The sequence below is a fragment of the Montipora capricornis genome, chromosome 3 (assembly GCF_036669925.1).
Source record: "Montipora capricornis isolate CH-2021 chromosome 3, ASM3666992v2, whole genome shotgun sequence".
NCBI lineage: Eukaryota > Metazoa > Cnidaria > Anthozoa > Scleractinia > Acroporidae > Montipora > Montipora capricornis.
The window spans coordinates 13,838,861-13,856,360 of NC_090885.1; the positions used below are offsets into that span (position 1 = coordinate 13,838,861).

The 17,500-nt window shown below is 41.3% G+C and overlaps 2 protein-coding genes and 1 non-coding gene across 6 annotated transcripts in view; all 3 read left to right on the forward strand.

Moving 5' to 3' along the window:
* Positions 1-4,101, forward strand: part of LOC138042297 (src substrate cortactin-like) — a 27,773-nt gene extending 23,672 nt beyond the window's left edge. The window contains exons 21-23 of the mRNA XM_068888146.1: positions 1,297-1,548; positions 2,514-2,565; positions 3,035-4,101. Of these exons, the coding sequence (XP_068744247.1) occupies positions 1,297-1,548; positions 2,514-2,565; positions 3,035-3,168 (438 nt within the window). The 3' untranslated portion in view covers positions 3,169-4,101. The remainder of the gene's footprint in view (positions 1-1,296; positions 1,549-2,513; positions 2,566-3,034) is intronic.
* Positions 4,102-5,326: 1,225 nt separating this feature from the next.
* LOC138042301 (NACHT domain- and WD repeat-containing protein 1-like) overlaps positions 5,327-17,500 on the forward strand; it is a 24,991-nt gene continuing 12,817 nt past the window's right edge. The window contains exons 1-2 of one of the 4 annotated variants that reach the window (XM_068888151.1): positions 5,327-5,568; positions 5,982-6,214. In XM_068888151.1, the coding sequence (XP_068744252.1) occupies positions 6,147-6,214 (68 nt within the window). In that variant the 5' untranslated portion in view covers positions 5,327-5,568; positions 5,982-6,146. Of the gene's footprint in view, positions 5,569-5,981; positions 6,215-8,143; positions 8,233-8,764; positions 8,814-9,808; positions 10,254-17,500 lie in introns of those variants that run through there. The other 3 variants (XM_068888154.1, XM_068888152.1, XM_068888153.1) reach the window with 3 other exon arrangements.
* Trnad-guc (transfer RNA aspartic acid (anticodon GUC)) lies at positions 6,542-6,613 on the forward strand. The gene has a single exon. It is a non-coding gene; the product is annotated as a tRNA-Asp (tRNA).

Consider the following 17,500-nt stretch of genomic DNA (forward strand, 5'->3'; position numbering starts at 1 on the left):
TTATAATTCCATCTTGTTCAGGTTGTACATTACGAGCGAGGCATCCATAATAGTTGGGAGAGTTCTAAAAGTAAACGGAGTAAATTAACATGTTCCTTATGGTATGCTCACGTTGTCGTCAAAACCTGAACTTTGACCATTTCACGTTGTTTTGTGGAGTACGGCAATGAGCGTGCCACAGGTGCAGCACGATTTTTTTTTTCCTCTCTAACAATAATGCTCTTGTTTTGTGGACTTTTCGTTGCCGTAGTTGTCGTCGTTGCTTAAACACGGAGACTAGCTATAAAAGGCGTGGTGCCTTAGGCACGTGTAAATGATTTATCAATCAACCGTGCACGCAACCGTTCTCTGATAATTGGTACAATAGAAAAGCCCCATATGCCAATGTTTCCGTAACATGTCATAAAATGTTATCTGCCGTCCTTTTTATTAATCCCCAGTTCTTTTTTTTTTCTCGCGCTAGAAATATCTTTTCGGGCTTCCGTCTCTGTGTTGCTGTTTGTTGATCACCATCTTGGATCATTAATCAGTTGTGCTTGAATGGATTCGAGCAAAAGGAGTGCGTGAAGAGCGCCCCTTTTATAGTGCGTCTTCGTGTTTGAAGGCCCACGTTCACCCTCTGGGCATCGCGTGCCGTGGAACAATTTTCATTTCTAGAAATCCCGCCAAAGCTGAAATTCATCGAACGAGATCGCTACGATAAGCAATGCGAATTTACATAACAAAAACACACGGTCCAAAAGCCTGTCGGATGAAGGTGGGCCTTGAACATGCTAAGCGGGGCGTAAATAAACTCGAACTTGCACACGTGTTGGATCATAGTTTTAGGCAGCGTTTACACAAACGCGGTTTCATTTGTAACCGCATCGTTTTCAATGCGGCTACGCCTTCTGTTTACACGATCGAGACCGTTGGCGAGACCGTTGGCGAAACCGAGTAGAATTGAAAACGGTGCCAAAAGTGGAGTGTTTTCTAAACGATACAGTTTCATCTGTCGTGTAAACAGCAAAAGCCACATCGTTTTTGAATACGGTTACTCTTTTGCCGCGAAATTTTCATTGTTCGATTCAAAATGGTGAATTTAGCTCGTAGTGGATTTTCTGGCGAAAACGGTCCCGTGTAAACACGCATCGATTTTGACGCGGTTTCGAAGTCATGAAACCGTATCGATGTGAAACCACGTTCATGTAAACGCTGCCTTAGTTGCGGGAACCTTGTGCGTGGCTGGTAACTACTTCAGACCCCCCAAGGTGTACTACACAACAAGTCAACGCTGCAACTTTGTTTGCGTTTCAGCAACTTGCTCGCGACGAGGAAGAGGCCGAGGAGGAAGCTCGGCGAGAAGCCGAAGAGCGAGCAAGACAACAAGAAGAAGCCGAACAGGAAGAAGAGCAACAGGATCTATATGAGGAGCCTCCAGAGCCTACGAAAGAGGAAGCCCAGCCGAATGATTTTTATGAAGAACTTCCTGATGCTTCAGAGAGAGATGAACCGCCCACTGACTTGTACGAAGAGGTAACTCAAGAGACAAACTACCAAGAGGAACAGGTAAGTTAATAGTGGAGTTTACGAGGGGAATGGCGCGGAAGAAAGACGAAAACTCAGCCTCATTTCTCCCGTTGCTTTGCCACAAGGTTTTTCGTCGTCAGAAAAAAGACAAGGCCACCAGCTCTGCATCCTAGTACTAAAGCAACGAGGAAACTGGCGTCTTCCCGGAGAATAACATTGCAAATGTTTCAGAGCTGCAGGACCACTGAAACAAACAGTTATTGTTGAGTCAGTTATGCCAAATTTCTCTCTTGACCTGGATCATTTGTAAATCTGCTTGGATTCAAGTTTTCATTTTAGTATAGCCCCTGACACATCCTGCCAGCAGAGCCTTTCTTAACTCGACGAGAAAGAAAGGTCTCTGCAGAAATCGTGTTAAGTCTTTATTGAGTATGCGCAAGCCATTGCTTGGAGAGAGGTAGAAACCCTGCTCAAGTCTCGGTCGCACTCCTAGACGCCATATTGTTTTTCGTACTGAAGGCTCGATCTTGACCTTCGCCTTGTCAAAAATATGATGCACGGGCTGCTTAAACCGGTTTGACCGGAGTGACTAGCCCAGAAACTTGGGCTTTGGTGACTTAAAGGACTTAACACGATTTTTGCAGAGCTTTTCTTGCTCTCCCTTTTGTGAGTTTTTGAGAGGCTCTGCTCGCAGGATACCCCTGACAAAAGTTTATTTTGCAAAGTGGCTAGGTTGACGATGGCGTAAATGACGTTATATAGTGGTGCTGATGGAATTAAACAAACATTGTTCCATTTGGTGATGAGCCAACCTGTTTTCCAACTGAAACAAGGGAACATTTTTAAAATTCCATTTCCTGGAGATTTGTTGGGGATAGCGACATGACCGTGGCTAAATGCTGTCAGTCGTTATAATAGTCTGAAGGTTGAACTCAAACTTTTGTACTGAGTCACTGGAATGTGTTTTTGTGACTGAAGCCCAAGTGTTCTCTTTGTATTTCTAGGTTGAAGAAGGTTATGGACTCAGTGCTACAGCCCTGTATGACTATCAAGCAAGTACGTTTTCGTGGACCAGAGGCAACGTTTCATGTTGGGGAGTCTTTCCCGGCGTCATTATTATGTAGTTCAAAAGTTAAAAGAGCTACCTACCAGAAGTGACAGTACGATTTGTACTGTCACTACCTAACAAGAGAAAGATCCTTATTAATAGACCATGTCCGGGTTGCTCGAAGCACGGTTAACGCTAACCGGCATTAAATACCATGGAAACCTAGAGGTTTTGATACCTCTTAACCAACGGATAGCGCTAGCGAGGCTTCGAGCAACCGGCCCCATCTTTGCATTGTCACTTTTGGACTGAAACGAGCTTGCAATGCAGGCTAATGCGGGTAAATATATTTAAAACTATTTGCATTTGAAAAGATTCCCCCGCATTGGCCCCCATTGCGAACGACCTTTAATGTATTAAGACGAAGACCATTTTTTTAATTCAGTTATTGATTTTATTTGTCTATTCATCTTTCAGCTGGAGACGATGAAATCACTTTTGATCCTGGCGATATCATCACAGACATCGAGAAGATTGATGAAGGCTGGTGGATGGGTACATGCAATGGCCACCGAGGACTCTTTCCTTCGAATTTCGTGGAAGAGAATTAAAGACATCACTGGTTACTCACCAACACAATTTAAATTCTATTTCACCTAATTTGCAGTGTCTTGAAGGATATTGTTCGTAAAACTAAATCTAAATCAAGTTTAAAAGGCTGGCATACATGTGATGGCTGAAACAATCCACCCATGTTGTTGTCAGTGTTGCACAGTGAGGGGAACCTCGCCTCTCGGAAATATGTGAAGTCGTTTGAGTGATTGAACTCTTTAAGGTGGGCAGACACGAGGGGTCATGTTACAGGGAAATGTTGCAGCAACATGTTCCAGCGACAAAAAGGTGTGTAGTACACAATGAGGAGGCGACATGCATTAGGGTCGTGTAGCGGGGACTTGCAGGAACAAAATTTCACACATGAAAATGTTGGCGGGTACATGTTTCAGGGATGTGTTGCAGCGAAGTGTCCCATGACGTTCAACTTGTTGAACTTCATGTATCAGTTCACACGAGGGGAAATGTGGCTGCTACATGTCCCCACTACACGTCTACATGTCGCCTCAGTGTGCACTACATGCACAAGTGTTTTGTCTCTGCAACTTGTCGCTGGAACATGTCCCTGCAACATGACCACTCGTCTTAACTACCTTTGCCCACGAAATTGCGGGATCTTTTGAATGAGAAAGTGTTATAAATTTTTCAAAACAGAAAAAAACTTAGCCAGTTATTTTGATATATAAGTACAGACTAATTAAGCCTTCGGCTTGGCGCTTTGTCCGCTTACAATATAAAGAATAGCAAATATCCATTGCTTCGGCATTTTAAACTCAACAATTCGTAACATAGTTTCATAACTTCTGTCTGAGTAGTTAAGGAGGCCGTTAATCTCACATGTCAGGTATCATTCGTTAATGAATTTGGCTGCTGTATTTCCAGGGTGAAGACATCCGTAACGTTGGGAAATAAAACTTTTGTAATGAAAACCAGGGATGTTTCTGGTTTTTTGTGTTTGTGTCCCCTTCAATTACCATTTAAAACCCTAATCTGAAAGTACATTTGTTATAGAGAGACACAATCCGTCTGGCATCGAAGGTGTAATTTTAAGTGAATAGTTCGTCCAGACGCATTATGAGCTATTATGCGTCTCTAGTATAAACACGGCATTTCATACAACTTAAAAATATATATACGGGAGTGTTTTACCGAGAACTAAAACACTCCTTGGATCAATACGACCAAAACATCCGGGAAACGAGTGGCGTGTTTTTTGTAGTAACCCGAGTGGTCACATTGAGCAACGACGTCACGACTCCCGCATTGTTTTGTTTGTGTTAATACGGCAGTGTGGCCCAGTGGTTAGGGCGCTTGCCTTGAGATCCGGAGACCCCGGGTTCAAGACCCGCTCTGACCGCTCGTCGAATTTGATTCTGGTAGTCCCTGGTTCAACTTCCCAAATTTGCGTTATTTTAATCGCTTCGTGACTATTTCAACGTTTTTAACATGACAAGGGTGTAGTGATTCCTCAAAGATGACACCAGTCGGAACAGCACTCCATTTTAGGAGAGAAAATGAAAATTCATCCTCAAGTGCTGACGTTCTTCATAAAACCAAAAACTTGGCTATTTCACGTTGTTGTTTTGCTGACGACGGCAACGAAATGGACAAAAGTGAAAAACGCACGTGCAGGGCGTGCGAAGCTACAGTATTGTTTTTAACCACTAAATATGCAAATTTGTGACGTTCTCGTTGCCGTCGCCGTCGTCGTTGCTTAAGCTCCCTAGTATCTCCCTCGTTCGCGCATATTGCTCTTGTCCTCAAACGTATAAAAAATCATACCTTCTGGCCACCGTGTATATATAGATGGACCAAGATGGCATCTGAAAAACAAAAATCACGTGGAAAGATATAACTTGTGCTCAAGTTTTTCGCAACCTACGTGCTGATCAGTCCGGCCCATTTGTTTCGGTGCCAGTAATGAGATAATTTTCATTAGTAAATGATCAATGATGCATGATCAACCAATTCGCATCAGTATACTAGAATCGATACTAGAGGATGATCGCATTATTAGCTTTGCTATTTAGTCCTCCTTGTATAAGCTAGATTTCCCACTCTTTCCAATTGAATCTTCTCTTGCAAAAACGTCGGTTGTAAACACTTAAAATTGCTAAGCAACTACGTTTGTCGAAGGGGCTGAATTTTAAATGAAGAAGTTGAAATCATGTGCCTAAAATCACGCAGAAATAAGACGCGGCCTGTGTGGTTAAAATTCATGCGATAAGATTGCAAAGAAAAAACCTTGAGGTACGGTCACTCTTCAAATAGACGCAGATATTCGGTCAGGAGGAGCTGCTAGGTGGCTGTGATAGTGCGTGCGCCTGGAGCTGAGTGGTGAAGCTCGATCGTAGTCACGGTGGATATATCTGGACACTGTCAGTGTTGTTATTCATCAAGTAAGTTTTATTTTTGGATACGTTTTCATTTAATACGCTTTCATTGTTTTTTTTTTTTTAATCATCTCTGTTTGGGCTTCCACTAAAGACTGTTTAAACTGAAGCATTGCAAGGCATTGTTATGCAGTTTGCTTTCTTAATTCTGTGACGACACCTTCGGGAATGTTGAACAGAAATGCTTAGCACAATTTCTTTTAAAATATGAATTCTAAACCTTTCTGCAAGGTTGTGATAAAACATTCCACAGAGGCGAAAGCCGACAAAAAAGTTAGTGATTTATTCCGCATAGTTTCTACACAAACTGACACTGCCATTGACGTCACATTGACCAGATCGACAAAGCGGGAAATTTCTTCATCTGCACGCTTCAAGTGTGTTGTGTTTTTTTAAATGCAGCATTTCTTTATTTGCAGGAATTCATCGACCACTTTTCTTGTACGGGTATTCGGAATACCAGACGCCTTCATCAACGATCAGGTTGGACAGCGCGGCTTAACTTTTGACAAGGATTGCGTGACTCGTGATAAGAGAACCGTCCGTTACAGTTAACAGAGATCATATGCTCCTCTTTCCTTAAGATGGGCACAGTTTGTACAAAATCACTGGAAGAAATTAAAGGAAAGCATAGCGAGGTCAAGATTGGCAGGTTAGTCTTTTGCCACCACGAATATCGGAATCACAGTTCAGTTAAGAGAAAGTAATTTTACAAAGATTTATCATTTCATCGTAATTCTGTTGTTTTATAACTATGTTTCAGGGACCATAAGGTTGGTGTTGCTTGTTATTGAAAGTTAAACTGTAGAACCTTTGGTTTCAACAACTTTTGAGAAAGGACTTTAAGAGACAAAGTTAAGTCAACCGAAGTATGTTAATCAAGGTAGCACGACAGTCGGTGGCCACAACACCAGATAATTTTATGCATATAAAGAAACAAAAGATTATGTTATTTATTTAGTACTCCTCTACCAGTACTTCCTCGGTAGTATAGTGGTGAGTATCCCCGCCTGTCACGCGGGAGACCGGGGTTCGATTCCCCGCCGGGGAGAAGTCGATTTTTTTCTTCCACTCAAGTGTTATTAATCTCCTTTATCTTTGTTTCCACACTGTGTCCAATCAGTTAACGTAAAAGAAACGAACATCTTCAACATGAAAGACACAAACGGTACACAAAGTAATTTTTGGGCCGCATCATGAGACCGTCTAGCCTGCCTCACAGACGTAAACAAACCCCGTTTTGTTACTTACCGAGGTTTATTTTCGTCTGCCACGCAGGCTAGTGACAACATAGGCAACCCAAGTTCGCGTCACTAGAGAGCGTGTAATAATTAATTACTAGTGGGAAGATGACCTTTAAGTGCAAGCGGTGTTGCGTTACAGGCAGCTGTTGAGAATTTAAACGCGTTATAAGACTTTGTATGGGAAATAAAATATCGTCAATCATGAAGCCTAAAAAACGCTCAATTTAACGTTCATTCAATAAAATGAATAAAACTGACTCGCCTCTGGTGTATTCTTGTGCGTTTTGGTGCTTATTTTACCGTTTCGAGAATTCCGTGTTTTCACTGTTCTATTAAAGACGAACCCTGCACACTAATATTTCGACCGTAGTCAGCTCAGAGGCGGTTTGCGCCTCGAAAATCCATCCCAGCCGCGATTTTTTCACGCAAATCTAAAGCCCCTTCATTTGCGAGCCCCATCCTCACAGCGGCTTCTCGAGAAGCCGCTGTGGGGATGGGGTAAGTGTTGTACATGAGTTTGACCTCAGACCCAAGCTCCGTGACCAATTTTGAAACTTCATCAGCTATCATGGAATCGGAAGCAGAAAATGCTCATTTCCAGCCAAGTGCGTGTGGATTTTTGACGACGAAACATTCACCGAGGTTCACAAATGATGGGGCTTTAGCTTTGCGTGAAAAAATAGCGGCTGGGATGGATTTTCAGGGGCACCGAACGAATCTGTTCCTCTCATTATCTGTGCCCCAGAGAAATCTTGCTGGCTGGCAAAAATACAGGTGTTTCGAAGAGCTGGTTGGGAAATTTTGTTATTGATAGAGGTTTTGCCTGGGAATTATTGACTTTTTCTGGCATTTCAACCCAAGCTGGCTGTAGAAACTCTGAAGACTGAGGACGACTAAGAAAAAAAAAAAAAAAAAAAAAGAACCCCTTCCCTCCCCCAGACAGTAGTCACAAATATACGACGGCTTGTAAGAGTGATTGCGCTTGCGGAAAAAACCTGTTTTGTCCCGGTTTTGTCGCTTTTGTTCGGTCGTTTTGGATCGAGGGATTTGAAAGCGCGCGGAATTCCTGGCTGGGAAATAAATTTGATCAGCTGGCTGGGAAACCAACCAATTTTATCTAGCTGGCTGGGAAATTTCTTGTGTGTCTTGCTGGGAAAAAGGAACAAATAATATTTTCCCAGCAACACTGAAAAACACCTGAAAATGCCTTAATAACATTTATTTTCATTGACTGGGGTATAATAATACATTTTACAACAAATTGGTCGTTGGCTGCCCCTGGATTTTCGAGGCGCAAACCGCCTCTGGGCTGACTACGGTCGAAATATTAGTGTGCAGCCTTGACTTCGTCTTTAATAGAACAGTGAAAACACGGAATTCCCGAAACGGTAAAATAAGCACCAAAACGCACAAGAATACACCAGGGGTGAGTCAGTTTTATTCATTTATTGAATGAACGTTAAATTGAGCGTTTTTTAGGCTTCATAATCGACGGTATTTTATTTCCCATACAATTTAAATCTGGAGCAACTTTAGAATACCCCGCCATAGCTACAAACCACAATTGTTTTCCCTATGCGGCATCTTTTGAAGAACGACCTGCAAAAGTACATCCAGCCCGAAGGTCGTGGGTTCAATTCCCACCCTGGTCAGAGTTTTTCTCTGTCCTTGTGTGGGCCCAGTTCCATCAGTAGCGCTAACGCTCACATGGTTCATATGGGATAGAAATCTAGCACTTCACGTTACACTACACTCTCTTCAGTTAATTCTGTTTAAAATATAAGTGCTACACGGCCAACGTTTGTATAAACGTAACCTTTCCTTGCAAAAGTACAGTCGTGTATCGTTAATTTAGCACTAAAGAAAAGAAAAGAGAAAAGTCTGTCCTTCTTACATCGGCCTTATATTGCGATTCTCATGATGTTTGACTGTGTATGTAGTGAATACCCGGACCCAGATTATATTCATTACAGGTGGTGACAATGACCAATGGACCATGGAAACGAGGTAAAAATAGTATATTTATCCCAAAGTTGCTAAGAAAATTGTTTTTTACTTATCGATGGGTATTCTTGCTCAGTGTTTGAGAAAGGAAACGCTAATTGAACGGTTTAAGACGAACCGAAATGACTCATCGAAACATCTTTTGCAGAAAAAAATGAAAGAGAAACGAAGTTTAGATGTGAAAACATCTTTCCAAGATGACCAAACTTTCGTGCAGTGCTGCACGTAAAAAGCACTTTGTCACGTGCGCGACACGAGAAGATCCGCACTATATCTCAACACTTGAAAATACTTTCAGAAGTTCACAAGTTCCATGAGGATGGCCATGCCAAATGAATCCATACCACGAGAATATAAATACTCACAGTAATCTGCACCCAATTGTCAAAATAAATGTTATTTGCCAGCTGGGAGGTCCGTATAGGAAAAAAACTGTGACCGAGGCCTTAAAATTGCTGCTCGAGGCCGCAGGCCGAGGGCAGCTTTTTCAAGACCGATGTCACAGTTTTTTGCTATACGGACCGACCCTTTTCTGATAAATAACTTTTTTTTTCTTCTCTCCCCCATCCTCTCTTAAAATTACTTGTTTTAATTGTTGATTCGCATCGCGCTTGATAGTGAATGCAGTATTAAAGCGACTTACCAACTGAACGTTTCAAAGAGAAATATTTTTTATTTGAATTCTATTTCCAAACCTCTTGTCTAATGAATAATAACCTCTGTATGTAAACGGAGACGGTGTCAAAAAAATAGTGTTTCGTTTCCGGAATGGTAAGGGCAGGGGAAAAGATAGAATACTGTAGTGTGGGTCACTTGGCCTGTCATTATATCGCTTCATGTATTGAAACTCTCGAGAAATAAAGATAGAAAATGTGAACGCAAACTCTCTGAACGGTGAGAAGCCTGTCAAGGAATTTTAATGTCACTTTTCCTTGGTATCAACATGCATAATTAGCTTTTAAACACGTAACGCAAGGCGCAATGGAACGAGACAACAGACGTCTTGGCGTCTTTTTGAGGGAAACACTGCCTTGCAGCTGGTTAGTCAATGCGACTTCCTGATTGCGTGACATAGAACAACCTCACTTATCTACCCAGCACTACGAGCTGAGTGGTAAACAGGAAGTGCTGGATCGGACAAGAGTATTGGTTAGTAAGCAATGTACAAAGGCAACAAGCCAACAAGCTTGGGGGAAGTCGCTGCGCAGACTTAACCACACCACACAGGAGCAACCCAATTTTAATGAAGGCAAAGCGATAAATCCAAACCATCTCCAAAGGGAGAGAGGGAAGGAGGGGGAAAACTTTGACAAATTGCAAACAGCTAGTTGATTTACTACAGAAGACAAACTGCCAAGTGAATCTTGGACGACTAACTGAGGCTTTTTTAGCTAGACCCTGTCTATTAAAGTAGCCAGTTGCACAGATTCTACTATGTAGCAGGTAAGCATTACACGTGCTCTTTAGCAGTAATGAATGAGGCTTTAACAGATTTGGCCAATGCAGGTGTACATTATAATCTGAGATCTAGGAACAGAGTCTTAATGTCCTCGTTTTATTTACGACAAAACCGTTGATTGTAAGACCTTGAACGGCCGACTACAAAGAACGCGAAGATGACTATCGCGACATGCATAGCCCTTTCAGTACGGTCACGTTCCATTAACCGTATTTTAGTGATAGGGCAGTAAAATCTCATTTAAGAGAAGAACAGATACTTGTTTATGTGCAAAATACATCGAAGCATAAAGTCTACAAATACCTATTTTACCTTAAAATACTTACCCCTGCATAACATTTCAAATTCCGTTTTCCGTGAATCATCTCATGATTACATGTGTTACATACGAACCATGGAAATTACTAGCTTTACAATCACTGGTGCAGCGTTAATCCAATTTATTACGAAGACTTGTTTGCATTACTAATTAACACGAAAAGGGGTAACTTCGGAATTTTTAACAATATATCCTTTAATCGAACCCAAAATCATTCAGATATCCAAAACGTCCTATGCATGATCCATTTCCTTCGCTTTTGGGTTTCTCAGCATTATGATTTGCAATATTTACTGGGTTGCCTATGGGCAAACCCAGTCGAGGTCTACGTTTAGTTTGTTTGTTTTCTTTTTTTTTTTTTTTTTTTTCCGTGTCGGTAAAAGTCTTGCCTGTCACTCCCCTGGTAAGTAGTGTCTTTGTGTATAGAGCCTTCTGCCCGTATTTTCTTAGGATCGAGAGGGTAGTGGAACTGCGTAGATTTCTCTTGTGGACACAGTAGAATCATTAACTTAGCCTGCAATGGCGTCGAAAGTCATGCAACGCGAATGGCGTTTTAGTGGATCCTTAAACAAAATATACCCTTATGGAGCTCAATAATGGAAAGTCAGTTGGATAAACTAGGCATGAATCTCAAAAGCGACGAGTACTGGACTTCGACAACAATCTATCGCCCGTCGAGACGAAATCAAAGTGAGCAGTATTTACCTGAAGTACATGGTAATTTGACACAATTGAGTTTCTTGTCTTCACGCACGCAATCAAATAGGAAGAGGTTTTCGCCTCTAAGAGCAAATATGTTGTTTGTTTCAATAAAATTTTCGCTGGAAAAGGATTCTGTGGTATTTTCTGCCTTTGTGAATTATAATATCATGTTGTGTATTGAATTTTCGAGCTTAAGGTTCAAATGTGACATGGGAGAAGTTTTTTAGTATTGCTCTGTAAGCAGGAAGGGTTCACAGGCCTGTTGGAAGCGTGCTTGAGTTTCAACAAAATGAGGCCCAAAATCAGTGAAAACTTGTGACGCAGATGAATAATAAAGTAACTGCTATTTCCAAAATGATGGAATTACCTGGTGATAAATAACGTCGTACGCGTCTTGGAGAGTAAATTTTGACTTTGCATAAACAAGAGTTGGGCGATTGTGATCTTTGTTTTGACTTCGCTCATTTCATTGTCAAACTTTATAACACTTGACAGAAAAAGAAACTTACAAAAACCCGGTATCTTGCCATCATTTGACACAGATGCTTCACTGTTTGGCGAGTAAACTTAATCACGGCGCCCGCTGAATTCCGGCCATGTCACTTTCGATTTTGCAATTTACTTGAACGTAGCAAAATCTCCCAAAATGTTTGTCGCTGATCGTAACTTTTTATATTCTATAGATCGTTTTCACGTGACGTCATCACCTTCCAAAATCTAAAACTAAAGATCCACCAAAGTTTTTATCCTCATCAGGCATAAGAGGCGGCATATCTATATCTGTTGACAATTTCACAGCTCAATAGCGTGCTTCGTTTGGAAACCAGAGCATTTTGAATTTCCGGATTATGTAGGTGCGTGACACAAAGCTACGATCAAGTTTGTTGAAAAATATATACTTATCTCATGATTTTGAGCCCTTTTAGAAGTTAGAGCATTAGGAAAAGTGCTTATGTAAATGCTTGTTTTTTCAGTAGTGATAATCAGTCGCCTAGATAGCCAAAGTCAGTTCCATATGTTTACACTATTTTCCGGCCGCCATATTGGTGTACCACTGAGGTACACCCACCAATATGGCGTTTTCATACTGGGCTCTGTAAATTTCTGCGAAACATTTCGACGAATATCTGAAGTTTGGGGAAACGCAGAGGCCTAAAACTTGGACAAGTGTCTTATTTCTTTATCTTCTATAAGATAACAATTTCTTAGCGTTTTGCACTGGATAGTTTTTGATTTATTTTTTTTATTGCGTGACAGTGAAAACGATCTATGTTCAAGGTTCAAAATTAATGTTGTTTTCATGTCGTAAATATTTTATTCTCGATCGACCGTCCGGGAAACTTCCTTCTGCTCTTTCTGAAAACTGTGTATCAATATTTATTTGCTTTTTCATCTATATTTGTTTTGCATAAAGCACGCTAACAGAATCTGTACCTTGCTGAGTTCGCATTTGTTAGCGTTAATAGTATTTTCGGTCAGATGTTTCTGTTTTTTATGAGGGGTTTATTGTTTTGGTCTCCCATCCCAACACTAACCCCGCGAAACAGGGCTTGACTTCAGTGAAGTTTTTCGGATGCTCATAGGGCACACTTGTGGTGAAAAGAAGTTGTGAGGGAACTTGAAAATTATCAACATGTCAGCCCAGAAGCCAATGTTTCTCGCTTCTCTTTTATTTGTTATTCTTCAGAGACTGGAATGCTGTATTTCAATACCACACAATTCAGTGCCTTCTGATTTTCTATAGCACGTACCACAGGCAAGCCAGTGTATGCTTCACAGAAGCATCTAGTTCAGGTTTACGTGTTCACAAGTTTGTTTTTGGATCTCGAAGATGTTTAGATTTCCAATTACAAACTTTGTTTTGATTGGTCACTCTACCTCACTGTGTAAATAGTTCACCCTTCTGAGAAAACAAAACAACAAGATTTTTTACAAATCGTACGTATTAAATTTAACTTTCATTTTCCAAATGGTCTGGATAGCACGAGTAATGCTAATATTTTTAAAAATACACACACACGTTTAAGTTTAAGGAACATGCTTCGATGTTTCAAACATCATTTTGCATTTACCTGTTCATCCACGCTTTTGGAAAAGTGTTACATACCACGTATTTACATTTAAACGCATACCTGAGGTAGCTCCTATAGTTGTGTTTACGAGCAAGTGATCTCCTTGGCTAGTAATACGATGAAATGTGGATGACCTCGGTACATTGTTAACCAAATACGTTCCAGCAAGTTTCCTCCTTTTTCTGCTGTTATAAAATAGACGTCTCAGCCTTTTCTCTGTAACTCTGCTCGGTTCTGGGGCACGTCTATGTCAATGCACACGGAAGTCACAACTAAAGTAAACACACTTGTGCTTGTCGAGACCTGTATTTCTCCTTTGGAATCAAGTCTTTATTACCATTGAGAATCAATTAACTGTACAGCCTTTCAAACTACATCACATTTATTTTCTAAAGAGCTAATCAGTCTCCACTGATGACATGAAATCTTGTAAAACTAGAACAGAACTATATAAACAAGATGGCCGTGAACACGATCGCTATTATGGCTAGTTGAACAAAGGATATAAGCTAGACGACTACAAGAAACAAAACTGTTTAACAATAAAAAACAAAAAAACGCAATAGACAGAAAACTTATCTCCGCAGTCAATGGTGAACTGAGCGGGTGGCTGTCTGTTCGCAGTGAAAATGGTACAAGCGTGAGGCCATTTGTTCGTTGTGCCAATGTTTTTACTTTGTCTTCAGAAGATTCCAATATGGCACCCATTTGTTTATGCAGTTATTTTCTTTGTCGCTGTCATCTTCAAAGTAGTTCTAAATAGGGTAAAGAATTTGTATTTTGACTTGTATCACTTTCAATATAGTTGCGTCCATTTCAGTTACATTCGAGTATATTCTTGTTTCATTGAGTTCGCGGAACGACTTTTAGTGTGGGTCTACCGCGAAAAGCCTATGCCTTTCTTTGTACGTGTTTTGAGCGCCCCAAGGAGAAATTGATTAAGCCAACGCAACCTCGATCTAACCCAAACAACGCATCACAGTGCTCTTCATAAACTTGGATTACGTGAATTGCTTTAAATAACCAATGTAAATAGCGCCACGTGGCTTCTATTGTGCATTACCCAATCAAAACCGCTACGTTTTTCTATTGTGCATTTTGCTGCACAGGAAAAAAATAAAACTGAAATCAAACGTATTTTATAACTCGTGCTCCTACGGGCCCGGGTAATAGAACTTATTCTTATTCAATGAAATGCAAATAAGTGGCGGGGTATTCTGAAGTTTAGCCCGAAATCTTATAACGCGTTTAATTCTCAGAGGCTGCCTGTAATGCAAAACCGCTTGCACTCAAAGGTCATCTTCCCACTAGCAATTAATTATTGCACGCTCTCTAGTGACGCAAACTTGGGCAACCTATGGTGGCAAGTTAGCATAAAACCCCTCGGACGATAAAATTTCACTTGCAGAACTGAAAACGCGTCACTCGCATCGTGTGAACGTAAGATTGTCCTAAAAAGCCTAGGAGGCTGTGACTTAAAGTGGGACGGGGACTTGGGACGTGGGGACGTGGGGAGGCGGGGACTTGGGTACGCGGGGACGTGGAGACGTGGGGACGCGGGGACGCGGGGACGTGGGGACGTGGGGACGCGAGGACGTCGGAACTCGGAGACGCACAGGGATTCGAGGACGTGATAGACAAATAACAGCTGACTTTTGCGCTGAATTGGAAGAATACAATTTTTGACGGTCAAGTGTAAAATTATCGTATAATCTAATAACATGAAGAGTTTGTCAGACCAGTAGCTGATGATTTCCAAAGTCCTTGCCTATTTTACCGTGAGAGCTGTGGATACAGAATAGTTTCAACGCAGGGGGTCTTAAACGTCGTGGGCAGCCATGGAGGACTTTCCTGGTAAGTAACTGAGTTTTCTTGTCAATCCTTGAACATCCGTGCCGTATCCTCGCTAATTTAGGTGGTTATGTTTACTTCAGGAAAGTCCTCCATGGCTGCCCACAACGTTTAAAACCCCCTGCGTTAAAACTGTTCGGTACCCAGAGCTCTCACGGTAAAATAGGCAAGGAGGAACCATGGACGCTGGAAATCATCAGCTACTGGTCCATGTTATTTTATACTTGACCGTCAAAAAGTGTATTTTACCAATTCAGCGCAAAAGTCAGGTGTGATTTGTTTATCACGTCCTCGAATCCCCGCGCGTCTCCGAGTTCCGACGTCCTCACGCCCCACCTCCCCGAGTCCCCGCGTCCCCACGTCTCTACGTCCCAAGTCCCAAGTCCCAAGTCCCAAGGCCCCACGTCCCCGCGTCCAAGTCCCAAGTCCCCACGTCCCCGTCCCACTTTTAGTCACAGCCCAAAAGCCATGATACGGTGTAAATATCGAAAAAGGATCTCCAAATCTGGACTCTTGTCTAGGAGTCAGCACAGTTTCGGGGATTGTGCTAGGTTTGGGAAATTAGTTGGTGGCAAGGTAGGTGGCGTGATTTCGAACCAACTCATCTAATGTGGGCTGAAAATTGCGAATAAAAACCGCTAGGACGAGAAACTTTCCCTCGCAAAGCTACGCAAAGATAACCCGACGTGACCTTAAATAAATCCACACGCTTTTCCATAGTCACCAGTAGCTATCTGTAGGCTAAGGGGCCGGTTACATGCGCTGGGCTGGTTTGTTTAGCCGAGATCCCGGCACGTCTGAGAAAAACAACAAAAATCAAGTGATCCCGGCATCACGATGCTTTAGAGCAAAATGGCCCACGGAATAGTCGTTTTTTTATTTTAAATAAAGTATGTATAAGATAGCAAACAAACTTTAAATTGTAGAATGGCGAAGTTCTATTAATAACAATATAGCGAGACAAACGTGTCTCCACTTCTTCTTCTTCTTCTTGTTATCTTTTTTCACACGACATATTCCTAATTTAACCCAAGCCGGGCTGGCCATCCAGTGGTCATCTTTTGTCCTCCCACCTCCCTCCCTTTACTAAGTAGGGTGGTATCATGTACCTTCATTTTCGCCTGTCTCTGCGCTCTTCCCAGGCCAGAGCGATTTTTCCCACACCTTATTTATATCTCATGTATAACAATACCTAGGAGGAATATTACACTATTACCGAACATTCATTTACATTTGTGGTCCCATCAGGCAATTCTTGATCTTGCACAAGTCTATTGCCGCAGTCAGGAAGAAGAGTGGCTTAATCCGAAGCTTTGAAATAATATCCAGGAAATCGTGTTACGGACACTGAAAATGATTAAGAAAAGAGATGTTCTAGATCATTTCATCGTTATTATGTTTACACCAAAAATATTGCGCAGAAATTGTTGCTGCGTAACTGTTGTCTTGGTTAGCTTTGTCACTTACAGGGCCTGGATACCTTGTGATTTATTCGGAGACTAGAATAACACTTACCACACCTTAATTTATGCAGTTCTTCACCTTGTTCATTAACTTAGCTTTTGTCGGATATCGACCATATTCATAAGTGGCGACCATGCAATAAATTATTCTTTTCTCCTTGTGCTGATCATCTCAACTAGCATTCGTTTGTCAAATCTTGAAATGCCTAAATTCCTTTTTGCAGCAATAAAGAACCAATTCATGTAATTATTAACTTTTCATTTTCTTAGCCGTTGTAGGATATCAACCATAATCATAAATGGTAGCCAATAAATTATGCTTTTGTCCTTTTTAATTTTTATGACCCAACTAGCATCATTAGAATGTACCTATTGGACAAAATACATTTTTTTTGTCTTTATCATGAGGCTAGTTGGTGTACAGCTGGTAATTAGCAGAAAGACAAAGGAATAATTTATTGGCGCCCATTTATGAATATGTTCTATTGTCCTCACTCCTTTAACTTTTTTTGCAGAGCGAGAGTTTCTTCGTGACTTTGCCTGCGGCGTCGTCTGGTAGCGCTTTCTTCGGTCATCGCTTCAGTAACCTTTCTCTAGAGTAGTTTCAGTTAAAATTTGTTTAAAAGCCTCTTAGCTTGGTGCTCACAAGATATGATACTAAAAACCAACCCTTGTTTAGTTAAACGGCTTTGAGAAATGTTTTGTTCGCTTAACGCTATATCACGGGATGAAAATTGCGGATCCAATTCTCTTCTGTCGCAGGATTCCAATAATCATTCGACTAACGACACAAGGTAATTTTTGTTTGTCAATAAAGGAACTTA